This window comes from Oryctolagus cuniculus, chromosome 10, assembly GCF_964237555.1.
Source record: "Oryctolagus cuniculus chromosome 10, mOryCun1.1, whole genome shotgun sequence".
Lineage (NCBI taxonomy): Eukaryota > Metazoa > Chordata > Mammalia > Lagomorpha > Leporidae > Oryctolagus > Oryctolagus cuniculus.
Window position 1 is genome coordinate 40,821,596 of NC_091441.1, and position 27,485 is coordinate 40,849,080.

The 27,485-nt window shown below is 41.1% G+C and overlaps 1 protein-coding gene and 1 long non-coding RNA gene across 3 annotated transcripts in view; both read right to left on the reverse strand.

Annotated features, from left to right (window-relative positions):
• The window catches only part of KIAA1328 (KIAA1328 ortholog), a 348,132-nt gene that overhangs the window by 299,341 nt on the left and 21,306 nt on the right, over positions 1 to 27,485 (reverse strand). For both annotated transcript variants that reach the window (XM_017344119.3, XM_002713504.5), the window contains exon 5: positions 3,402 to 3,517. In XM_017344119.3, the coding sequence (XP_017199608.3) occupies positions 3,402 to 3,517 (116 nt within the window). The remainder of the gene's footprint in view (positions 1 to 3,401; positions 3,518 to 27,485) is intronic.
• Positions 11,977 to 17,928, reverse strand: LOC138843949 (uncharacterized). The gene is made up of 2 exons (XR_011379184.1): positions 12,771 to 17,928; positions 11,977 to 12,708 (listed from the first exon to the last, which is right to left on the reverse strand). It is a non-coding gene; the product is annotated as an uncharacterized lncRNA (long non-coding RNA).

The following is a 27,485-nucleotide window of genomic DNA, read 5'->3' on the forward strand; positions in this document are numbered from 1 at the left end:
TTTTTTTTTTTTTTTTTTGACAGGCAGAGTGGACAGTGAGAGAGAGAGACAGAGAGAAAGGTCTTCCTTTTTGCCGTTGGTTCACTCTCCAATGGCCGCCGCTGCAGCCGGCGCACCGCGCTGATCCTGGCAGGAGCCAGGAGCCAGGTGCTTTTCCTGGTCTCCCATGGGGTGCAGGGCCCAAGCACCTGGGCCATCCTCCACTGCACTCCCTGGCCATAGCAGAGAGCTGGCCTGGAAGAGGGGCAACCGGGACAGAATCCGGCGCCCCAACCGGGACTAGAACCCGGTGTGCCAGCGCCGCAAGGTGGAGGATTAGCCTATTGAGCCACGGCGCCGGCTCCAAATAAATAAATAAATCTTTAAAAAAAAAAAAAAAAAAGAAAAGAAAAATAGGTCTAACTATGCCACAAGTCTAAATATTTACCATTATTTACATGCCTTTTCCTTCTATTTTATATTTTATTTTATTTTATTATTTTATTTTATGTTTTGGTAAAGATTTATTTACCTAAAAGGCAGAGTTACAAAGACAGAAATCTTCCATCCATTGGTTCTCTCACCAAATGGCTGTAACAGGCAGTGTTGGGTAAGGCCAAAGCCAGGAACTCCATCGAGGTCTCTCCTATGGGTGCAAGGGGCCTAATCACTTGGGCCATCTTCCCCTGGTTTCCCAGGGACATTAGCAGGGAGCCAGATATAAAGTAGAACAGTCAGGACTTGAACCAGTGCTCATATGGGTTGCTATGTTGCAGGCAGCAACTGAACCCGCTGAACCCACATTTTAGCTCCTAAAACAGATCATGGATAGCAAAACTTTTTCTGTACAAGATCAGATAGTAAATATTCCATGCTAGGTCTTTAGTTGCAACAGGGTCTTTGTTGCAACTATTCTGTGGTAGGAACAAAAATAGCCATAGATAACACACACCGGAGAGGGTGTGACAGATATGGTTGGCACCCTACAGCTCAAAGCCATAGTGCATGGATCCCTGGACCAAATCATGGGGAAAACCTAAAAACTGGGTTCCCAGTTGTACTGAGTTTAGATGTTTCAGCATTGAAAAGAAATAATCTTAACCCACAAAGTTAAGTCCACCAAAATTTGATTCTATTTTTCCAGATAGTCACACAGTTTACAGTATAATGAGACAAACAAGGACTCACTCTAACTGGGTCAGGCTTTCTAAACTGTCTATTGCCAATCTGACTCACCTTCTTTCCTCAACTCACCCCAGTTCCTCAAGATGCTATACATATTTTTTTGTCCCAGGAAGATCAAAGTATCACCATCTCTTCTCTATACAGAAAGTGAATGCTATTTCCCCTTACCTTTATGACTAGGGTTGGGAGCTGACTTTATTCCCAATCCCCTTCTTCCACTTTATAAGCTGGGCAAGCTATATGCTCACTTTCTCACCCTCCATGCAGCATAGCATAGCCATATAATACAGTTCAGGACAATAAATGTCCTGACAGACTGCTGGGGGCAGGGTGCTCTGAGGAAGTATTTGTGTATTTTAAAAAAGAGAAGGAGTGGCCACTGCCAGAAATCTTTGCCCTGTTCTTCCTGTCTTAATGCAAATGTGAAGCTCAGAACTGGAGCAATCATGAGACAAAACTAAGAGAACTGTATGGATGCTGGCACTGAAGACTTTTAAGGTACTGAATCAATGCCCGAGGCCATCTATCTGCAGAGCTTTTGTTATGTGAGAAAAAACAGACTCTGTAAATCGATGTTTTGTTGCAAATAAAAGCCTTCCTAACTTATCACTTCTTGAAAGTGCTAGGGACAGTTTGCTGTTGAGTTCTGACTGAACAGTGTTCCTTAAACTTAGAAAAGTAGCAGAAAGAAAAATACAGTCTAGCCTGAGGGCTGACATCCTAGGTAATAAAGTCAAAGTGGGCAAAGAGAGAGAGAAAAAAGAAGATCTATAATTATTTATCCAAATGCTGAGATATAAAAACAAAATAACTGAACAGCTTTAGAAATATGGAGTCAATAAGCCTTATTAACGTTCTACTCAACAAATCAAGTCTGAGAATTCCGATTAATTTCCTGTCATATACTCCTACTGTTTGAAAACAGAAATTCACAATTCACTTTCTATATATAGTCTTGTTTTTGAACCTAATTAATTTATCTTTATGCTTCCGTTTCTCTAAGTATTCACAAAAGTATAGTTTTTGTCAGTTTATGACCATTTTTGATACTTGTAGAATATTTTAAGTAATTATTAATAATCAAGTTAATGATGACACTGCCAGTAAGGACAAGGATTCTTTCAAGCATTCACATGCTGATTTAGCTGGCAGAACTGACTCTTTATTTTTTTTTTTTTTTTTTTTGACAGGCAGAGTGGACAGTGAGAGAGAGAGACAGAGAGAAAGGTCTTACTTTTGCTGTTGGTTCACCCTCCAATGGCCACCGCGGCTGGCACGATGCGGCCAGCGCACCGCGCTGATCTGAAGGCAGGAGCCAGGTGCTTCTCCTGGTCTCCCATGGGGGCGCAGGGCCCAAGCACTTGGGTCATCCTCCATTGCACTCCCAGGCCACAGCAGAGGGCTGGCCTGGAAGAGGGGCAACCAGGACAGAATCTGGTGCCCCGACCAGGAATAGAACACGGTGTGCCGGCGCTGCTAGGTGGAGGATTAGCCTATTGAGCGACAGCGCCGGCCCTTGAACCGACTCTTTTAACATTAGGGACAGTCATTTTTCTATCAATGCAACTACATAAAACACCCAAAGGTAAGTCATTCTACCCATTCAAAAGGAATGGCTGAAATAAGCTTATTTCAATTCACAGACCCCTCCACATACAACTTTTAAGTTAAAATATCTGTTTCCACTTGACATTCTTACAAACAATGCAATATGTACATATTTACACACACCCCCTCCCTCTAGCTCCAAACCCAACAATTTGTCCCTTGAGAATGGTTTGGGGGTTTTGTTCTGCAATATAAACTCTCATCAATTAACACATCTATACATAACAAAGGATTTTTTTAAAATTTCAGAGCAGAATTCCTTAGGATTGTCAAAGCTTTAGCTAGGGACAATACCAAAGGAGGGTTCAGGCTCAATCACAGTAGTGAAACAGAATTTAATAAAGTTCCCACACTACATTTTAATGTTCAATTTCTTATTGTCTTTTTTAGTTGAAAATATGTGCTTCACAGCATAACAGCAGCAGCTGAACAGCTGGATGGCCTTATCAAGCACAAAGGAAGCAATGGCACATGCTGTGAAGTGCCATTCTGATTGCCTGGAAATGGCAACACATGCAGATTTATTCCCCGTTATAAATTAGAACAATTATTTCTCTGGAGTTCACATTTTCTTCATGAAAGAGTCAAACTTTGCACACATTAAGAAAGAGGACTTTCAAAAAGGATATCTTCCCTTTCTTTGATGATCAGTTCATTCTGTTCTTCTAACTGCCGGATCTTCTTCTCAAATGTTTCCTGCTCAGCTTTCAGTCGTTCTTCTGTTACTTCCTTTTCTTCACTTACTCTGAAAGGGATACAAAAATGAACACTAAAAACACCTAAGCAAATAAAATTAAATACATGCCTACAGCCCAGTTTACCAAAACTGTATTTCCTCCAAAGGTAAGTGAAATTCTTCAGGTATACTCTAAATTTGTTTTTGTTTTTGTTTTGTTTAAGGCAAAGTTCCTCACCTTTGTAACAAAACATGTATGCAATTTTGACATCAAGAATGTTCCTAATTATCAGAAACATAAAATACGGAAACTCCTATGTAGGAATTATAATTGAGAGTAGAAAATATTCCAATGTTTATAGCACAGGTTTCATTTTTTCATTATCAAAACTGGCAAATAAATGTTTTGATTTAGACACTTTTCCTACTTTTATTTAAATCCTGTCAGTGAAACACACAACACATATATTAAATATTTTACTAAATACACACAGCCAATTTTACTTTACCCTCTTAGTATTTGTTTGTTTGTTTGTTCTACTTAATACTATTGGTTGAATTCTGTAATTAATAACAGTTATTCTTAAGTGTTGAAACTAAACTGACAAGTGATCCCTGTTAAATATAAGAGTGGGAATAAGAGAGGGAAGAGATGTACAATTTGGGAAATCTTCAAGCTGACTTGACCCAAACGGTGGAGTTAGAAACATACCAGGGGATTCCAATTCAATCCCATCAAGGTGGCATGTACCAATGCCATCTCACTAGTCCCAGTGATCAATTTCAGTTCACAATTGATCATAATGATAGGACTAAGAGTCAAAGGGATCACATAAATAAGACTAGTGCCTGAATAATACTAACCGATAGAATCAAAAAGGGAGAGAATGATCCAACATGGGAAGCGGGATGCACAGCAGACTTATAGAATGGCGGATGTCCTAAACAGCACTCTGGCCTCAGAATCAGCCCTAAAGGCATTCGGATCTGGCTGAGAAGCCCATGAGAGTATTTCAGGCATGGAAAGCGAGCAGGAAAGGGGAGGGTTGTGGGTGGGAGGGAAGTATGGGGGGAGGAAGCCATTGTGATCCATATGTTGTACTTTGAAAATGTATGTTCATTAAATAAATGTTGAAAAAAAAAACACACACACACACATTAAGGACAGAGATCCTACATGGGGAGTAAGTGCACAGTGAAAAAAAAAATCTAAATAGAATATAAACCTTCTCTTTAAGCTACTAAATATACTATACCAGAGCAACTTTCAATTAATATGAATCCCATAGGCTTTTCTTTCTTGTTTGTTTTCTGGTATATTACAACCAATGAAATAAATAAATGAAAATCAGAATTTTTAACATTCAAGAGTTCACTGCATCTTGTCTTTACAATAATTTCTGTGAAAGCACATGGCACACAGCACTTCTCAAAAAACAGGCTTACTTCTTGTTTATCCTGGCTTCCAATTCCAACTGGAATTGTCCCAATCCATATCATGTATGTTTAGCATACTAGGCCAAGGAATGGGACCCAGATCCTTCTTTTTAAGAGGGTAATCTCTAAGACTGATATATATACAAGGAATACAAACAACCAAACACAAATACACATATGATTGGGATTTATTCTCTATTACCAGGTTATTATGTCTTTCTTGCTTGTGGCTACTCTAAAGCACACGTGTAGGGCAAGCATTGTGGCATAGTGTGTAAAGCTGTTGCGACTCCAGTATCTCATATGGGTACCAATCTGAGTCATGGCTGCTCCACTTCCAATCCAGAACCCTGTTAATGGACTGGAAAAACATCAGAGGATGGTCCAAGTCCTTGGGCCCCTGCATCCACGTGGGAGATCAAGATGAAACTCCTGGCTCCTGGCTTCAGTCTGGCTCAGCACTGGCCATTGTGGCCAACTGAGGAGTGAACCAGCGGATGGAAGATCCATCTCTGCCTCCTCTCTCTCTCTCTGACTCTTCCTTTCAAATAAATAATAAACAAATCTTTTCAAAATTTAATAAAAAAACAACAAAGCATGTGCTAACTCACATCCTTCTTAGTAACTTTGGCATCAGAACTCTCATTCATAAAGGGAAAGCCCGGACTAAACATTTCTAAAAATTTCTTCAAGCTGTAAGTCTAAATTTCTTTGACCACATTATAAATATTATGTTATCGTACATATGCCATTAAAAATATGGAAAGCATTCATAAAGAAATTACCAAAGATTTGGTCAGGGTATGAGGCATATAGCAGTATAATCAAGGCAAAAGCTATGTTCCCAGGAAGAAGAAAAATAGATAACAGAAATATTAAAAAATATAAAGATATGAAAATTGGAATGATAATAGATAAATGTGAAAAAAAGGAAGTCATGAAACTTCAGGATTTTGCATAAAGTGAAGATGAAATAAACAATGCTATGGACTGTGAGGGAAGAATAAACACTGTCAAGGTGGGAAAATAGGTAGTAAAATCTTTCCCTGTTTAGTAAAATCTTGAAGATATGACTGAAGAGGGAAATCTGTAAGTGGATAGAGGACTCTTGTTTTCACTTACTTATTTAAAATAATTTACTGAATGCCTGCTGTAGGAAAATAATAATCACACCAAGTTTATTCACTATAGGGTACCCTAAAGGGACTCAAAAGACATTTTCTGTAGTGTCAATCTGACTCAAAAAAGTCATGAAAATTTTGAATGCACCTGAGATTTCTTTGCTTATCAAGAAATGCTCCAGGACTATCAAAAGCAGTTACATAAAAGCTGAACACCAAATTCACCGCAACATAAATATAGAGATTATATCTCAAGCCTGGCTGTGTCAGAAAAAAACAGGTGCACATCAACATTTACTCACTCGCCTTGGTGGTCTTGAGGAGATCCAAGAAAATCTCTGGGGAATCAGTGAGGGCAAAAATGTTGGTACAAGTAAATTCATAAGGCCAGAGTCTGCAATGGGCTTTATTCAAAACATAAAGTGTCCCACCCTAAATTTACTTTCTAAATTTAGTTTCTGGGATATGTTTGAAATATTTGTTGCACATTATTAAGCAGGTCTTTAATAAAGGTATTTCCTTTATGCTGCTGTGATTAGACCCTCCTTTAGTAACTATTATGCTCTGGAAGGCTATAAAATTAACAAGTTATATATATATATATTTAAATTTTTATTTATTTGACAGGTAGAGTTATAGACAGTGAAACAGAGAGACAGAAAGAAAGGTCTTCCTTCTGTTGTTGGTTCACTCCCCAAATGGCCACCATGGCTAGCGCTACACCGATCTGAAGCCAGAAGCCAGGTGCTTCCTCCTGGTCTCCCATGCAGGTACAGGAGCCCAAGCACTTGGGCCATCCTCCACTGCCCTCCCAGGCCACAGCAGAGAGCTGGACTGGAAGAGGAGCAACTGGGATTAGAACCTGGAGCCCATATGGGATGCCGGCACTGCAGGCAGAGGATTAACCAAATGAGCCACGGCGCCGGCCCCAACAAGTTATATTAAGAACAGAGAGAGGGGCCAGCTCTGTGGCCTAGTGGGTAAAGCCACCTCCTGTAGTGCTGGCATCCCATATGGACCCTGGTTTGAGTCCCAGCAGCTCCACTTCCCATCCAGCTCTCTGCTATGGCCTGGGAAAGCAATAGAAGATGGACCAAATGCTTGGGCCCCTGCACCTGCGTGGGAGACCCAGAAGAAGCTTCTGGCTCCTGGCTTCGGATCAGAGCAACTCCAGCCATTGTGGCCAATTAAGGAGTCAACCTGCAGATGGAAGAACTCTCTCTCTTTCTGCCTCTCCTTTTCTCTCTCTGTAACTCTTACTTTCTAGTAAATAAATAAATCTATATAAAAAAAAAAAGAGCAGCACTCTTAATTAGGCCTATCAAAAGATACACATGGCTTCCATGTGGCAACTTAGCATAGTTAATATGAGTAAGATTATTAATGCAGACTTTAAATGCAGAAGTATCTGCCAATAAAGGAAACTCAAGATTTGACATTCACTGTTATACCCATCTTATTAATTTATGTTCAATAATATTTCTAATAAATTATATATACAAAAATATTATTGAGTTAGGCATACTGACTTTCTTCAAAGTCTTATACTTTAGCTTAAACATCCCTGCACATTTTGAACTTTCTTCCATAAAACTGTCTTACCTGTTTTAATGCAAAATGTTCTACCACTTATTCTATACTTTTTAGAAAAATTAATATTCTAGAGGGGCCAGTGCTGTGGTATGGTGGGTTAACATCCTGGCCTGAAGTGCGGGCATCCCATATGGGTGCCGGTTCTAGTCCCGACAGCTCCACTTCCGATCCAGCTCTATGCTATGGCCTGGGATAGCAGTAGAAGATGGCCCAAGTGCTTGGGCCCCTGCACCCGCGTGGGAGACCTGGAAGAAGCTCCTGGATCCTGGCTTCAGATTGGCGCAGTTCCGGCCATTGCAACCAACTGGGGAGTGAACCATCAGATGGAAGACTTCTCTCCTTCTCTCTTTTTCTCTCTCTCTCTCTCTGCCTCTCCTCTCTCTGTGTAACTCTGACTCTCAAATAAATAAATAAATCTTTTAAAAAGGGAAAAATTTAATATTCTAGAATAAGATTTCTTTTTTTTAAAGATATATTTACTTATTTGAAAGGCAGTTATAGAGAGGCAGAGGCAGAGAGAGAGAGAGAGAGAGAGGTCTTCTACCCTCTGGTTCACTCCCCAAATGACTGTAATGGCCAGAGCTGGGCCAATCCAAACCCAGGAGCCTGGAGCTTTCTCTGAGTCTCCCATGTGGGTTCAGGGGTCCAAGGACTTTGGCCATTTTCTACTGCTTTCCCAGGCCATAGCAGAGAGATGGATTGGAAGTGGAGCAGACAGGACTCAAACCGGGGTCCATATGGGATGCCAGCACTGCAGGTGGTAGCTTTACCTGCTACGCCCACAAGATTTCTTTTTTGGCTTTGCATACCTCTAATATTTTTCCAAATACTCCAGGAATGGACACTTTTACACTAAGTGAAGGGCAAGGTTATGTCAACAAAGTTTCTATTACAGGGAGAATTACAGCTCCATTAATGGTCAACCAAGTTTCTCTCCCTATTTAATATCATCTATTTGGGAGATTAAGATTTGAAGAAAAAAGTAAGAGACTTTACAGCACACCTGGCAAAACAAAAGGAACATGCTGTTTTCAAGCAAAGGAAATTTCATGGTGAAAAGGAATGGATTCATCACTGAGAAATATTTCAGTGAAATCAACCTAACTCTCCCCTTGGTAAATTTTAACATTTGACTGTCATTAAAATGCAATGCCTAAAAGAAAATAGGTGACATCAGAAATCATATATACAGCAATCCATGACCAGAAGGGCTGTAACAACTACTAACCACAGATGCAAAATTCCTCAACAAAATACTAGCAAAGAAGGCTGGGACTGTGGTATAGGAAGTAAAGCCACTGCCTGCAGCTCTGGCATCCCACATGGGTTTGTGTTCTGGCTGCTCCACTTTTGATCCAGCTCCCTGCTAATGGCCTGGGAAAATCAGTGGAAAATGACCCAAGTGCTTTGATACCCACGCAGGAGACTCTGAAGAAAGTCTGGTTTTGGCTTAGCCTAGTCCTGGCCATGGTACCCATTCGGGGAGTGAACCAGTAGATAGAAGATTCATTTTCTCTTTCTCTCCCCCACCCTCCCTCTCTGTAACTTTTTCAAATAAATAAATCTTTTTTAAAAAAAATATTAGCAAACAGTATCCAGGTACATATAAAGAATAGTATGTGTCATGACCAATGGGGATTTATTCCAGGAATGCAAAGTTGGTTTAACATTCAAAAATCAATTAATTCTATACATCTTAACAACAGAATAAAGGACAAAACTCACATGGTTATCTAAAGAGATACAGAAAAGCATTTTTGAAAAAGCTAATGTGGTGCCCAGCATTCCATATGAGGACCAGTTCAAGTCCCAGTTGCCCCACTTCCAACCCAGCTTCCTGCTAACGCTCCTGGGAAAATGGTAGATGGCCCAAGTATTTGGACCCCACATCCATGTGGGAGACTCGGAAGAAGCTCCTGGATTCAGATCAGCCCAGCTCCAGCCATTGCAGCCATTTGGGGAGTAAACTAGTAGATGGAAGATCTCTCTGTTTGCCCCTCCCTTTCTATCTCTGTAATTCTGCCTTTCAAATAAAATAATCTTTTTAAAAATTCTAATAATAATTTATGATTTTTTTAACCTTGTGGTTATAAAATAAACTGAAAATATGTCATTGTAAAAAGAAAAAAGAAAATAAGAAAGGAAGGAGAAGGGCGAATGGGAGCATAGGTGGGAGAAAGGATAGGATGGGAAGTATCATTATGCTTTCATATCTGTATATTCGAAATACATGAAATTTGTTCATCTTATATAAATTTAAAAAATATTTAAAAATAATAAGTTAAAAAGAAATAAACTCCACCTACATATAAGCAATGGATGTGGGGGGGTGATGGGGGGAAGGGGACAGAGTGTTAAAGAGGGATTTTATCAGCCGTTTAAAAAATTGTTTTCGCATCTGTATAATTTCAAATAAAATAAAATTCAATGGAAAGTTATTCTACCAAATGAATAAAGATGCAATCTTTCTGGTGTCTGCAAGAACTAACACAAAATATCATTCAACTATAACCAGATACCTTTATCATATCTTGAGTTAATCAAATATTTTTAAAACTACCAGAAAAAATTCATTAGAACATGACAAAATTGATCATCTTTTCCATAAATGCTCAGAAAAAAGCAGATCAGCACATAGTAAACAATCGATGATTATTTTACAATCAAAACCTGAAAATTAATATGTTAGGAATAAACACTTAGTTATAAAGCATTAACTTGAAAAGACTCAATTCACAAAGGTCATAATTCAAGCCAGTTCCAATTTAGAGGCATCAACCTAAATAAGTAGCATTAACAAGATTCCTGAGAACTTCTGCTCTTCACCCTTCCCTTTATAGCCTAGCTCAGTGATGCCCCCTTTCTCCTATTCATTTCCTAAGAAATCTGAATTCGGTACAACAGGTACTAACCATGAAAGAAATTAATCAGCATGTACTTGTATAAGCACCTGTGTAAAAAAAATTAGAATGAAAACCACCTGAGAAATGACTGAATAGTTCTAGCATGTCTGCCTATCACATAAATCCACAGTCATAGCTTTTTAACTTTTCCTAAGAAAAATTCTGAGTAGATGCTGCAAAATCAGGGGAGATTATCCTTATTCATAAAAGTGTATACATGTTTCCAGATGTCATGCAGAAGAAAAATCACTGCTACAAAAAAACTAACTTTTTTGGGATGTAGGGTCCAATCAGAACTATAAGGGGGCAGGTGTTTGGCCTAGCAGTTACGATGTCTGTCACTTGGGATGCCTGCCTACCACGTTAGGTTGCCTAGGTTCGAGTCCTGGCTCAGTTCCTGATTCCAGCTTCCTGCTGATGCACACCCTGGGAGACAGTGGTGATGACTTAAGTACTTGGGTACCTGTTACCCATGTGGAAGACCTGGAAGGAGGTTCTGTCGCTCCCCCTCTTCGTGGAGGAACGACACTAAACCCTGCCTTGGCTTCATATCCGAGTCACGGCACCATTATGTCGCTCCCCCTCTTCGTGGAGGAACGACACAGGACCCTGCGCTGTTCTTTCGTCTGCTCGGCCCTCCCCGGGTTTGCTGCTGGTTCTTCCCGGGTTGGCTACTATCCCTTCCACCTCCGTGGAAGGGCAGTTCCCCCTGGCCGCATTCCCCACTTCCGCAGGGGAGCGGCACACCGCCGGCCGGCTCTGTTCGGGGGCTGCACAGGTGTTCCTTCAGCTAGATGTTCCCCTTAGATGTTCCTGGTGCATGCCGTCTCTCTCCTCCTTTATAGTCCTCCTCCGCCAATCCTAACTCGGCTGCCCACACGCCGAGTACGCTGCTCTCCAATCAGGAGCAAGTCCTACAGTTTATTGGTTGAACTGGAGGCAGCTGTGCGGAAGCTGTTTACTTCTCTCCCAGCGCCATATTGTGGGAGAGCAGATGCATAGAATAAGTCTTAATTCCAGTAACTTAGTCTAGTCCGGATTGCTCCCCACAGATCCCCCTTTCTTTTTATTTTTTGGCGTTGATACGCGCCTGTCTTCGGTGCCCCGCGGCACACACTCTGCTCTACTTGCTAGAGTTGCCACAGGTTCTTACAAGTCCTATCAAATCAGGCAAACCGAATCCGGGTCCTCTCTTCGCCATATTGTGAGGAGGTTTTTAGGCGCTGATGCGTGCCTGTGTTCGGTGCCCTGCAGCGCATGCTCTGGTCGAGCCTGCAGGGGCTTACAAGCCCTATCAGGCAAACCGAATCCAAGCCTTCTCATTGCCTTTTTGTGGGGAGGCCTTACTGATGTTAATTCGTGCCTGTCTTCGGTGACCTGCGGCGCATAAGCTGCTAGCCGCCCAGGTGCTCATCGCCTCACTAATCGGGCAGACCGAATCCAAGCCTTCTAATTGTTGTATTGTAGGGAGGCCTTTCTATTTCTCTATTTCTCTATCTCCGGGCATTCCTATTTCTCCCATTTTACTTCTGTCTGCCAACATTCCCATTTCTCTCACTCCACTTCCAAACTTCTGTTTCTCTTATCCCTGCGGCTTTCCGGCACCTCGCCCCGCCGGCGGGTTCCCGGCTCTGCGCCGCTTCAGCCCGCGCGCCTCTCTCATCTGCGCAGCTTCCCGGCTTTGCGCGGCTCGGCTTCGCGCGCTCCGCGGTCTCCACGCTTAACCCTTTCGCGTCTGAACCACAGCCTCGCCAGCCCCATTCCCTATCTATTCACGCCCCGTGCTCTCTCTGCACGCGGCGGCTTCCGCGAGTAACACAGCGTAGCTTATGTGTCCGCCACTAGCATTCAATCTAAGTTCCCCGGGCTAGCCTGGCGAATTCAACCCAGCGTACGTCTCCGCCCCATGATTTGGCTTCCCGTCCTTTGCTCCCCGGGCTAATCAGACGGATCCCAATCTGGCTCACGTTTCAGCTTCTGGTTTCAACTTTTCGCCCCCTATTCCCGGGCTAACTTGAGAATCCCAAAGTGGCTTTCGTATCCGCCTCGGCCTGCCCCCCGCGGTTTCAATTTCCCTAACACTTTTCTCTACCCGGTATGTTTCCCTAAGTTTTCTTCCAACAATACTCCTCCCTCATTTCTCCTGGCCTCTCCCCACAGTCCGCGTCGGAGTCTGTTTGTTCTAGCTTTCACTTTCGCTTTCGACCTTAGAGATTTCTCCCAGCTTCCCCCCGTAGTCCGTTTCTAGCTTTCACTTTCGCTTTCGACCTTAGAGATTTCTCCCAGCTTCCCCCCGTAGTCCGTATCTGAGTCTATGCCTAGGCTTTCAATAGCTTCTTCCGGCACCCTTTTCGTCCGGCTTTTCCCTAGGCTGTTTGCTAGTCTCTCTCTCCGGTAATTTTCCACTTCTTCCCGTTTCTTCCCTCCTAAGTTTGCTATCCGTCCTAGGTTTTCTATCCGAGCTAGGTTTCCTATCCGAGTCACGGCACCATTATGTCGCTCCCCCTCTTCGTGGAGGAACGACACTAAACCCTGCCTTGGCTTCATATCCGAGTCACGGCACCATTATGTCGCTCCCCCTCTTCGTGGAGGAACGACATTAAACCCTGCCTTGGCTTCATATCCGAGTCACGGCACCATTATGTCGCTCCCCCTCTTCGTGGAGGAACGACACAGGACCCTGCGCTGTTCTTTCGTCTGCTCGGCCCTCCCCGGGTTTGCTGCTGGTTCTTCCCGGGTTGGCTACTATCCCTTCCACCTCCGTGGAAGGGCAGTTCCCCCTGGCCGCATTCCCCACTTCCGCAGGGGAGCGGCACACCGCCGGCCGGCTCTGTTCGGGGGCTGCACAGGTGTTCCTTCAGCTAGATGTTCCCCTTAGATGTTCCTGGTGCATGCCGTCTCTCTCCTCCTTTATAGTCCTCCTCCGCCAATCCTAACTCGGCTGCCCACACGCCGAGTACACTGCTCTCCAATCAGGAGCAAGTCCTACAGTTTATTGGTTGAACTGGAGGCAGCTGTGCGGAAGCTGTTTACTTCTCTCCCAGCGCCATATTGTGGGAGAGCAGATGCATAGAATAAGTCTTAATTCCAGTAACTCAGTCTAGTCCGGATTGCTCCCCACAGGTTCCTGGCATCTGGCTTTGTCCTGGACCAGTCCTGGCTACTGTAACCATTTAGGGAGTGAACTAGTAGATGTGACAGCTCTGTGTCAGCCTCTCTCTTTCAAATAAATAATTTTTTAAAAGGAATTAGAGGGGCCGGCGCCATGGCTCATTTGGTTAATCCTCTGCCTGCAGCGCCGGCATCCCATATGGGCACCAGGTTCTAGTCCCAGTTGCTCCTCTTCCAGTCCAGCTCTCTGCTGTGGCCTGGGAGGGCAGTGGAGGGTGGCCCAAGTGCTTGGGCTCCTGTACCTGCATGGGAGACTGGGAGGAAGCACCTGGCCCCTGGCTTCAATCAGCTCAGCTCCAGATGTAGTGACCGTTTGAGGAGTGAACCAATGGAAGGAAAATCTTTCTCTCTGTCTCTCTCTCTCACTGTCTATAACTCTACCTGTCAAATAAAATAAAAGGAATTAGAAGAGGGGCTGGCGAAGTGGTGCAGCGGGTTAACACTCTGGCCTGAAGTGCCAGCATCCCATATGGGCACTGGTTCGAGACCCAGCTGCTTCACTTCCAATCCAGCTCTCTGCAATGGCCTGGGAAAGCAGTAGAAGATGGCCCAAGTCATCAGGCCTCTGCACCCATGTGGGAGACCTGGAAGAAGCTCCTGGCTCCTGGCTTCGGATCGGCGCAGCTCCAGTCGTTGCGGCCAATTGAGTAGTGGAACCATTGGATAGAAGACCTCTTTCTCTCTGCCTCTCCTCTCTCTGTTTAACGCTGGCTTTCAAATTAAACAAATAAATCTTTTTAAAAAAATGAATTAAAAGAAAGACTGCAGAGATCACCAATTACCCAAAAGGTATTCTTTGACTCATAAAGGTCAGAATAAACCATCTTAAAGTGAATTGTGACCTACTAACTATTCTACATTGTCAAACTCCATTAAAATTCAGAAAAGGCCTTTCTACCTAAGCAAGTTAAAGCTTCTTTACCTTTTCTTGAAATTTTCTATGTAATCCATTACAATGACTGGTGTATGCCACATTCCTCACCCTGGAGGGAAAAATCCACACAGACTTCTAATGGGTAGATGAAGAAAACTCTTAGTCACTGAAAACTTAAATCCAAACTGTCTTAGTGTACTTCAATGTACATTTAATTTTGACAAAAAAGTTAAGATCAGTTTTTTAAAAAAGGATCAGAATAAATATAAAATAATGATGTGCTCATTTTACAATGGGAAATTAATGGTGCTACACTTTCTATTTTTCTTCTGAGAAATGTCAAGTAGAAATAGCAAATTGTCCTCTGGGAAAAATCAGAGCATCTGAGCCTAAAAAAGAATACTGTCCTCAAATGAAGTCAGTGCACAAGTTATTCATTGGGGAACAATGCATTACTTGACAGTATGGGCATAGGACATGAAATAGTGAAAGGGTTTTTTAAAGGCTTCTTGGAACATGGCTCATATACATCAGAAACTGCAATTGTGGCCAAGATCACTTTAAAACATTAAAACTTGTTCTGCCTTTAAAAACCATGTACATAGTATAATCTATGCAATAGTCTAAGGTATCCCTCCCCATTTAAAAAAAAAAAAAAAACCTCAGTAAAAAAATGCAAATCGAAACATAGAGAACTGTCACTATCTTTCAGCACAACCTACAATATTTTGTAAATCCATCCATTCTTCAAATCCTCATAAATGACACTGCTTTTCTCATCTATGCAAGCAATTCATTAATTTTACTGTAAAAGACTTTCTAAGGTCACTTAATTCAGCAAACTACAACAAAAAGAATTCGCTCTCCTAATACCACCTAGATGGATCAATCAATATTCCACTTACTCCTTCAGCAAATGTAAATCAATACTGGACACCTCAGGGAAACCCCTTCATTTACTTGAAACCCATGTATCAACTCATCCTTTAGCACTGTCTTCTACAAGCTAAATAACTTGCAATACCTCTAATTTATCTTTGTGGTATCTAGTCTCCATTAGCCTGTAAATTCTCAGTCACATTTGTACCCCATTCTTTCATTAGTACAGTTAAGACAAATAAAAAGTTCTCTGAGCATGTACAGATTATTAAGGAAGCCTCCATAGATTATTAAAAACTCATACTAGTCTTATCTGTTTATCTTCTTGCCTAAACAGCATGACTTTGAGGTCTCATATTCAAGTTACATTTAACTGTGGGCTGAGGTCCCTCTCATTTTTCTTATATACTGGGCCTAATCAGCAAGTCTTACTTTAACATAAATTTCTAATTTGTTTTTCCTTTGGTACATAATATCCTCTATTCTTCACTGTTGTCTTTTACACTGTCTGAATGAATCTATTTTTCCAACCTACTATACCAATCCTAAATTTCATTTATATATTCTACTCACATCTGTTTTCATTTAGAACTATCAATAAATCTAACAGGCATCATTTTGATTCTTCAATACATATCACCAACAAAAATACCAATTAAAGAGGGCCTCACAGATAGGCCTCAGTGAATCCCTCAGGAAAGCCATTCTTAGAATTTGGACATCTATGGTTTACTGACCTAACATTGCTAAAATCATAGTCCCTAGTTTTCTTTTTTCTTTTCTTTCTTTTTTTTTTTTTTTAAGGACATGCTCTTGTAGCAATGCTTTGAACTTCAAAGGCACTATTTTTTTTTTTAAGATTTATTTATTAGAAAAAGATATAGAGAGAGCGAGAGACAGAGAGAGATCTTCCATCTACTGGTTCACTCCCCAGATGGCCACAATGGCTGGGGCTGGGCCAGAGCCAGGCTGAAGCCAGGCTGAAGCCAGGAGCCTGAAGCTTCTTTCAGGTCTCCCACATCTCTACAGGAGCAGCCCCATGAGTAAAAGACAACTGGGACAAGCACAGGATACCATATTCCTAAGGTCAGAGAGAGAAAAGGTAATCTCAAGAAGGGGCAGCCTGGCATGCAATGACAGCCTGAGGATTGGAAGAGGTTATCCTCACATGTAAGAGAGCAAGTGGATAAACATGAAGTCAGAGCCAGAGAAGGGGAAGTACAACTAACCACAAAGGTATGGACTGATGAAGGATGTCAAAGTGTAAGCAGAGGGAAGACAATATCCAAGCAGTGAGGATAGTCCAGCATAGAGTCAGAATCAGAGAGGAGTGAGGAGGGCATTTAGGTAACGTGTATTTAGCTTGGATTAGTACACAAGAACACAAACAGGGAGAAAGGAGCATTCATGGGAGGGGAATGGTGGACTGGAATGGGGAGTCAAGAATTCCAGCACAATAAGGAATGTTTCTGTACAGGCAAAGGAGGAACCACAGAAATGGAGGATTAATTATATACAGGATGACTATAACAAAAACAGGAAAGATACTAAAGATAGCAGATATAAGGTTTATCAATGTTATTGAAGAGTTACAATTATGAAAATTTCTTTCAATAACTCATGAACATACACCAAGACCATATTCTAGACCATAAAATAAATCTCAAAAGAACTGGAAAAACCATTCTCTGATCATAAACGAACCAAACTAGAAACCAATAATAGCCGGCACTGTGGCTCAACAGGCTAATCCTCCGCCTAGCGGCGGCGACACACCAGGTTCTAGTCCCAGTCGGGGTGCCAGATTCTGTCCCGGTTGCCCCTCTTCCAGGCCAGCTCTCTGCTGTGGCCAGGGAGTGCAGTGGAGGATGGCCCAAGTGCTTGGACCCTGCACCCGCATGGGAGACCAGGAGAAGCACCTGGCTCCTGCCTTCGGATCAGCATGGTGCGCCGGCCACAGTGCGCCAGCCGCAGCGGCCATTGGAGGGTGAACTAACGGCAAAGGAAAGGAAGACCTTTCTCTCTGTCTCTCTCTCTCACTGTCCACTCTGCCTGTCAAAAAAAAAAAAAAAAAAAAGAAAGAAAGAAAGAAAGAAACCAATAATAGCGTCTGGTGTTGTGGCACAATGGGTTAATCTGCTGTCTATGATATGAGCATTCCATATTGGAGTGCAGGTTCAAGTTCTGGCTGCTCCACTTCTGATCTATCTCCCTACTATTAAACCTAGGAGGACAGTGGATGATGGCCCAAGTGCTTGAGCCCCTGCCACTATGTGGGAGATCCAACGGAATTCCTGGTTCCTGGTTCCTACCTAGCCTAGTCCTGGCTGTTACCAGCATTTAGGGAGTGAATCAGAAGATGGACAACCAATCTTGCTCTTGTTTCTGCTCTGCCTTTCAAAAAAAGAAAAGAAAAGAAAAGAAAAGAAAAGAAAAGAAAAGAAAAGAAAAGAAAAGAAAAGAAAAGAAAAGAAAAGAAAAGAAAAGAAAAGAAAAGAAAAGAAAAGAAAAGAAAAGAAAAGAAAAGAAAAGAAAAGAAAAGAAAAGAAAAGAAAAGAAAAGAAAAGAAAAGAAAAGAAAAGAAAAGAAAAGAAAAGAAAAGAAAAGAAAAGAAAAGAAAAGAAAAGAAAAGAAAAGAAAAGAAAAGAAAAGAAAAGAAAAGAAAAGAAAAGAAAAGAAAAGAAAAGAAAAGAAAAGAAAAGAAAAGAAAAGAAAAGAAAAGAAAAGAAAAGAAAAGAAAAGAAGCAATAGAAAAAGGAACCAGCACTAGAAAAATAAGAGTCAAATCTCCAAATATGTGGAAAATTTACAATACAGTTCCAGATAAATCATGGGTCAAAGAGGAAGTCTCAAAGGAAATTTTGAAAAATATTCAGAACTGAATGAAATTTTTTTGACAGGCAGAGTTAGACAGTGAGAGAGACAGAGACAGAGACAGAGAGAAAGGTCTTCCTTCTATTGGTTCACCCCCCAAAATGGCCGCCACGGCCGGCACACTGCACCGATCCAAAGCCAAGAGCCAGGTGCTTCCTCCTGGTTTCCCATGCGGGTACAGGGACCAAGAACTTGGGCCATCCTGCACTGCCTTCCTGGGCCACAGCAGAGAGCTGGACTGGAAGAGGAGCAACCAGGACAGAATCCGGCACCCCAACCGGGACTAGAACCCAGAGTACCAGCGCCGCAGGTGGAGGATTAGCCTAGTGAGCTGCAGCGCTGGACAACTGAATGAAATGTAAAACACAGCAAATTAAAAAATGTGAGGTACAGTAAAACCAGTGAGGAGAAAAAAGGCTACAGCCCTAAATGCTTACATTAAAATGGTCTCCAAGTTGTTATGTTAACAAACAACAAAAAGCAGAGTAAACACAAAGCAACAGGGAGGGAAGGAATAACATAGATAAGCGAAAAAAAATCAATGAAACAGAAAATAGTAAAAAGAGAGAAAAATCAATGAAACAAAAAGCTATGCCTCTGAAAAAAGTTAATGAGATTGGTAAACCAAGCAAGACTGATGAAAATGAGAGAAAAGATATAAATCCTCACATCAGAATGATGTGGAATTTCCTGCAGAAATTAAAAGGATAATAAGGGAATACTATTAATAATTTTATGCTCATAAATTCAACAACTTAGAAGTGGAACAATTCTTGCAAACCGCAAATCCCTAAAGCTCAACCAAGATGAACTAGATAACTTGAATAATCTTACAACCATAAAAGAAATAGAACTTTTAATTAAAAAGTTCTTCAAAAAGAAATCTCCAGGCCCAGATGGTTTCACTGGAGAATTTTAACACTTAAGTAAGAATCAACATCAACCTTCCACAATTTCTTCCAGTAAGTAGAAGAGGAAATATTTCTAAACTCACTTTTACGAGGCTAGCATTATCATTATAACAAAATCAGACTAAAATAGTAGAAAAAAACTATATACCAATACCTCTCATGAGATTCGAGATAAAAATGCACAACAAAATATTAGCAATCTCTTGAGGAAAGACAGGAACTGTTAGTAAAATGGTGCCGTCTTATCTGTGGTCCTAAACCCAGCCTGCCCTGCTTAGTCAGGTGACCAAATGGCCCAACCAAAGCATCAGCTCCACGCCCACCCTAATAGGATGCGTTGCTCTCTCTTCCTACCCTATGCAAAACAATAACAGGACCTGCTTCCCACACACGTGCTCCCTCAACCTCTCTCTCTGGACCCCTCTCCCTCTTTTTTTTTTTTTTTTTTTTTTTTTTTTTTTTTTTGACAGGCAGAGTGGACAGTGTGAGAGAGAGACAGAGAGAGAAAGGTCTTCCTTTTGCCGTTGGTTCACCCTCCAATGGCTGCCGCTGCAGCCGGCGCACCGCGCTGATCTGATGGCAGGAGCCAGGATCCAGGTGCTTTTCCTGGCCTCCCATGGGGTGCAGGGCCCAAGCACCTGGGCCATCCTCCACTGCACTCCCTGGCCACAGCAGAGAGCTGGCCTGGAAGAGGGGCAACCGGGACAGAATCCGGCGCCCCAACCGGGACTAGAACCCGGTGTGCCGGCGCCGCAAGGTGGAGGATTAGCCTATTGAGCCACGGCATCGGCCCACCTCTTTCTGCCCTCTCTCTTCAGACTGTCATGTTTCCCCCACTCGACAATAAACCTTCCCTGTAACTCCAGTGTTGGGTGTGTTTTGTGGTGGCCTTCAGGAACATCGTGTCTGCATTTCTTGGAAGGCCAAGGATGCTGGGAACAGTGATCTCTTGCCTTAGGTTGTGGGAAGGCTCATGCCACAGAGGGCTTGGATGTCTTGTTCCAGGATAATGGGTAAGGGTCTGTTTATCCCACAAGATGTTCCTCTCCTCATGAGGTAACACCTGAGACAAATGGGCAAGGGTCTGTTGGTCTCACAAGATGTTCCTCATTGAGAGATAGCCTGATACATATCCCCACATAGGCCAAATTGTGCTGATGTGAACAAAGATACAACTGCTGATGCAGCAAGGCTGAATGTTACCTGGAGAGAATAGAAGCCACCGCCAGGAGAGGCAAAGAGACAGAGACATGAGACATGGCTTCTCTGCCTGCGGAGAAGCTCCCTCTGGCCCCTGCTTCTGCATAATCTCTTGTCTTTGTCTTTATTTATTGCACTCCATTCCCTCTTCACCCTGGAAAAGTTGCTGAGCAGGTCTCAGTAACCAATAACAAAAAAATTACATACTATATGATCCTATTTATATAGCCTCCTCGAAATAACAAAATTAAAGAGATAGAGAGCAGATTAGTGGCATCTAGAGATTACAGAATAAGTGGGTAAGGGAAGCAGCTGCATCTTTAAAAAGCACCAGTGATCCTTTTAAAAGAACTGTCTTGTAGTTTAAATAGTGGTGGTAACAGAAATCTACCTATGAGGTAAATTGCAAAGAACTAAATATACTAAATATATAAATCCTAAATATAGTTAAAGTATCTGCATTGGTGAAAACTGGGTAAATGGCACATGGGCTATCTCAATATTGTCTGTTTACTTCCTTCTTTTTAAAAATTTTTTCGGAGGCAGAGAAGTGGAGATCTTCCATCTGGTTCACTCCTCAAATACTCAAAAGAGCCAGGGTTGGGCCAGGATAAAGCCAGGAACTGGGAACTCAATCAAGATCTCCTATGTGGGTAGCAGGGACCCAACTACTTTGAGCCACCTGCTACCTCCTAGGGTTTATATTATCTGGAAGCTGGAATAGAGAGCCAGAGCTGGGACTCTACTATTTCTAGCAAGTACTAGTAACTCTAAGATAATCTCAAGATAAAAAGGCTTTATTTTACCATCTGCTGTTTCAATTTGTTTCTCTGAATATTAGATAATAAAATAAATATACATGAGTCCAATACAGATTAAAAAGGAAATGAAATAAATACTGAAATAAATAAATAGGGAATGAGGAGCTGCTCACCCCTAAATACAAATTCCAGCAAACAAAAACAAAACAAGAGAAAGATAAGGTTAGTTTCGGGATATTACTATAACAGTTGTTGAATGCAAGTTCCTCCAATGGATGTTTTTAGAAGTAGATAAAGGTTGAAGAGTAAATAATGTATTTGAATTATCCCAATAATTCAAATAATGTATTTGAATTACCACCTAAGATGTACATTTATCACAAAGATAAAAATACTAACTTTCCAGGGGAAAACCTAGCATACTTCACATTAACCAAATGAGCAAAGTTAAAATGACCAGTAATAAACATCAATACATCAACATCATGCACCTCTGGATATAATTCAATATAAAGTAATGTAATCATGAGAAAATGTGAGGAAATCCCAAAATGAAAGGAATACTACAAAATATCTGAATAATCCTTTTCAGAAGTGTTACATCATAGAAAGCAAGGAAAGACTAAGGAACTACCACAAATAAGAAAAAAAGGAAAAATAGAAAATGACACTAAAAATAAAAACAATGAAAGGAAAATGATTTAAAGTTCATAAAAATTTAAGACTTTTATGTTTCCAAGGACACCATCAAGAAATTCAAACAGCAACCATAAATTGAGAGGAAAATATTTATAATCATATAATCTGACAAGTTCCTATATAACCAGAACAGATAAAGAAAACTTACAGGCCGGCACCTTGGCTCAATAGGCTAATCCTCTGCCTGCGGCACGGCACACCGGGTTCTAGTCCCAGTCGGGATGCCAGATTCTGTCCCAGTTGCCCCTCTTCTAGGCCAGCTCTCTGCTATGGCCCGGGAGTGCAGTGGAAGATGGCCCAAGTGCTTGGACCCTGCACCCCATGGGAGACCAGGATAAGTACCTGGCTCCTGGCTTCAGATAAGCGCATTGCGCCGACTGCAGCGCGTGGGCCGCAGCGGCCATTGGAGGGTGAACCAACGGCAAAAGAAAGACCTTTCTCTCTGTCTCTCTCTCTCTCTCACTGTCCACTCTGCCTGTCAAAAAAAAAAAAAAAAAGAAAAAGAAAAGAAAATTTATAATTCAACAACAATCCAATTAAAAAATGAGCAAAGGATTTAGACAGGCTTTCTTCAAAGAATATTTTCAAACAGTAACAAGCACATGAAAATACTCTCAACATAAACAATCACTAGAGAAATGAAAATCAAAACCACAAATACCATTTTTCAAATCTTCTAGGATGGCTATAATCCAAAAACTGGAAAACAAGAAGTGTTGGCAAGATGTGGCGCAAACTAACACAAACATAGCAAAAGGAAGAAAACAATAAAGTTAAGGCAAAGATTAATGAAATAAGAATAGAAAAACAGGGTCTGGTGCTGTTGCACAGTAGGTTAAGCCTAAGCCTGTGGTGCTGGCATCCCATATGGATGCTGGTTTAGGGTCCTAGCTGTTCCACTTCTGATCCAGCTCCCTGTTAATATGCCTAGGAAAGCAGCATGGCAGAAGACCCAGAAGAAGCTTCTGGCTCCTTGTTTCAGCCTGGCCCAGCCTTGGTCATTGCTGCTATTTGGGGAATGAACCAGCAGATGGAAGCACATGTTCTCTGCCTTTCAAATAAATAAATAAATCTTTTTTTAAAAAAAATCATATTTCCCTTTTAAAAATAGACTCTATAAACAGAAGCAAACACTGGTTCTTTGAAAAGATCACAAAGTTGACAAATCTTTGGCTAATGAGGAAATTAAGAGATGATATAAATAAAATTGGACATTAAAGGGGGACCATTACTACCAACCATACAGAAATAAAAATGATTATAATTTTAAGAATAACTGAACTCAACAAATTATTGGACAACCCAAATGAAACAGAAAATTTTCCATAAACAAAACATTATACAAACTGACTCAAGAACAATCAGAAAACCTGAACAGATATATAACAAGTAAAGAGACTGAATTAATAATAAAAATCTTTCCAACAAAGAAAAGTCAAAGATCAGATGGCTTCACTGGTGAACCCTACCAAGCACTCAAAATATTAACATCAATCCTTCTCAAACTCTTCCAAAGAACTAAGGGAAGGCAACAGTTTATAACTTATTCTATGATACAGAATAGAGATATTACAAACAACAACAAAACTATACACCAATATCCTTAATGAATATAGATTCAAAATTCCTCAGCAAAATACCAGCAAATCAAACCCTAAAGCATACGAGAAGGATTATATAACATGGCCAACTGGTATTTGCCACAGAAGAGTGAGGATGATTCAACCAACATAACATACCACAGTACTAAAGTAAACAAAAAAATGTGAACACACCAACTGATTTAAAAAGAGTCTTTGATAAAATCCAAGGTTTCTCACAATAAAAAAAAAAATACTAAAATGGAAGAGGAAGAAAATTCCCTAACATGACAAGTGACAATCAAGGAAAACCCACAACTAACATCTAACTAACTTCTTACTAATATCTTGATGAAAAACTGAACACTTTCCCACCAATACCAGAAATAAGACAAAGATGGTGGTTGTTTCCATCTACTCAACAAGTACTGGAGATTCTAGCCAGAATGTGTAAGGAAATAAATAGAGAAGAGAAAGAAATAAGACATTCAAATTGGAAAGAAAAGAAAAATTAACTTTATTCACAGATGACATGATCATATATCAAGTAAAAACTGAAACTTTTTACATGTAGATGTCATAGCATTTTATATGGAAAACACACAGGATTCTAACAAAAACTACTGTAACAAGTGGATTTTAAAAGATTGAAGGATATCCAGTCAAAATTTTAAAAATCAACTGTTTCTTCATCTGAACAATCAAATGAAATTAAAAAATAAATGCTTAATTAAATTTTAAAATAACACCATTTACAATCGCATCAAAAACATAAAATACATTAGAATGAATGTATCAAAATATGCACGGGACTTTTTTTTTTTTTATTTGACAGATAGAGTTAGACAGTGAGAGAGACAGAGAGAAAGGTCTTCCTTCCGTTGGTTCACTCCCCAAATGGCCACCACAGCCGGAGCTGTGCCGATCCAAAGCCAGGAGCCAGGTGCTTCTCCCTGGTCTCCCATGCGGGTGCAGGGGCCCAAGCACCTGGGCCATCCTCCACTGCACTCCTGGGCTACAGCAGAGAGCTGGACTGGAAGAGAAGCAACAGAGACTACAACTCAGCGCCCATGGGATGCTGGCACCGCAGGCGGAGGATTAACCAAGTGAGTCACGGCACTGGCCCATGTAGGACTTTTATTCTGAAAATTACAAATCACCACAGGAAAATTCAAATAAATAATGTAGTGATAGCATGTTCACAGATTAGAATACTCAGTAAAGCTGTCAATTTTTGTCAAATTGATCCATGAATCCAACACATCCCCCCCAAAAATTGCAGAAGGCAATTTTTTTTTTTTTTTTTTTTTTTTTGACAGGCAGAGTGGACAGAGAGAGAGAGACAGACAGGGAGAAAGGTTTTCCTTTACTGTTGGTTCACCCTCCAATGGCCACCACGGCTGGCGCGCTGCGGCCGGCGCACTGCACTGATCCGAACGCAGGAGCCAGGTGCTTCTCCTGGTCTCCCATGGGGTGCAGGGCCCAAGCACTTGGGCCATCCTCCACTGTACTCCCGGACCACAGCAGAGAGCTGGCCTGGAAGAGGGGCAACTGGGACAGAATCCAGCGCCCCGCCCGGGACTAGAACCCGGTGTGCCGGCACCGCTAGGTGGAGTATTAGCCTATTGAGCCGCGGCGCCGGCCAGAAGGCAATTTTCTTTTAAAAGTTGACAAGTTGATTCTAAAATTTATAATGAAATGCAAAGGAACTCAGAGTCAAAACAATTTCCAAAAACAAAGTTTATTTTAAGACTTAAACGAAAATTATAGCAATCAAGTCAGTGAGGTAGTGGTATAAATAAAGACATATACTTCATCTGAAAGAGCCAAGAAACAGATTATGTATCTAAGGTCAACTGAGTCTGACAATGAGGCTGAGATAAGTCTGCAGAGTCTTTTCAAACTTACAAAGAATGTCTTCACAATTTTGCAGTGAGCAAGATTTCTTCGAACAAAAGAACATAAACCACAAGAGAAAAATGATAATTAAACTTCATCAAAATAAGAATTTTGCTTTTCAATAGGAAACTATAAAGCACATGCTGGGGGAAAAGATATTTGACAACTTATATACAGAATTTATGAAGAACTCTTAATCCCTCAATATTAAGAAGAGAATGTAATGGATGACAAAAATAGGAAAAAGATTTGAACAAACACTTCACAAAAGAATGGCAATTGATCACATTAATCATTGGGTAAACAGATTAATTCTACATGCATATACCTTTGGACTCATTAGAATGAATAAATTTTAAAAGAATGAGAATACTAGGAATTGGTCTGTGGAGGAATGTGAAATGATAAAACACATTGGGAAACAATACAAGCATATTGGGAAATCCTTGGGCAGTTTCTTACAAGGTTAAATATGCCCTTGGGGACAGCATTGTGGTGCAGCAGGTTAACGCCCTAGACTGAAGCACAGGCATCCCATATGGGCACCGGTTCAAGACCCGACTGCTCCACTTCTGATCCAGATCCCTGTTATACCTATGGCTTAGGAAAGCAGTAGAAGTTGGCCCAAGTCCTTGGGCCCCTGCACCTACGTGGGAGACCTGGAAGAAGCTCTTGTCTCCTGGCTTCAGATTGGCACAGCTCTGGATGTTACAGCCAATTGGGGAGTGAAACATCTAATGAAGGATCTCTCTCTCTTGCTCTCTCGCTCTTGCTCTCTCACTCTGTCTCTCTGTCTCTCTGCCTCTCCTCTCTCTGTGTAACTCTTTCAAATAAATGTCTTTAAAAAATAAATAAATAAATATGCACTTAACATATGCAGATGATTTTTACTAAGAAAAATGAGATCCATTATTTGTACATGAATGTTTACGGAAGCTTTGCTCATAAGAGGCAAGAACTGGAACAATTCATAGGTATTTATAGATGACCAGATAAATAAATTAAGGCACAGTCACCTGTACAATAAATATTATTGAACAATCTAAAAGTTAACTACTCTTATACACAAGAAATTGAAAACAACTTTAAAAATTATGCTGTGAGACGTTGGTGTTGTGGCAGTGGGTAAAGCTGCTTCCTGTGACACCAGCATCCTATAAGGGTGCTAGTGCAATTCTGGACTGCTCCACTTCTGATCCAGCTCTCTGCTAATGGCCTGAAAGAAGCAGCAGAAGGTGGCCTGAGTACTTGGGCCCCTGCCATTGACACGGGGGAACCTAGATGAAGTTCCAGGCTTCTGGCTTTGGCCTGGCCCAACACTAGGCCATCTGTGGAGTGAATCACTGGATGGAAGATCTCTCTCCTTTCCTCTCCTTCTCCCCAACTCAGGCTTTCTAAATGAATAAATATACAAGTAAATAAATTTTTTAAAAAAGGTTATGCTGTGAATAAGCCAGATACAAAAGATAAAATATTATATGATTCCACTTATAGGAGGTACTTCAAGAGTCAAACTCATAGAGATACACAGTAGCACCATAGTTACCAGGAGTAAGGGGAAGAGGAGAATGCGCTACTATTTAAAAGGTACAGAGTTTCAGTTTGGATGATGAAACATTCTGGAAATGGATGATGGAAACTCTTGCACAGCAATGTGAATATACTTAATGCCAGTGAATGATACACTTAAAATGATCACAATGGCTAATTTTATGTTATGCATATTTTACTGCACACAAGCATTCAACATAATTATGTTGAATGAAAGAAACCAGAGAATAATAAGAGTCCACACTGTATGGCCATTTATAGATGGTGCATCAAAACATATAAAACTAAATTATAATGACTGAAATCACATTAATGGTTGCCTGGAATGGAGGATAGAGGAAGGAACTAAAACCATCTAAAGGTAACTTTTTGAAGTGACATAAATGTGTATATTGTGAAAAGGATGTATTATATATATTTGTCAAAACTAACTGAAATATACACTTAAAGTAGGTACACATTGCTGTGTGCAAATTAGTTTGATATACTTATAAATAGATAAGACTGATGAGCAAGCATGCTCCATGAGAGAATAAAATACAATAGAGTAGAAAATAATATTATAGACTTCTCTCTAGGAATGA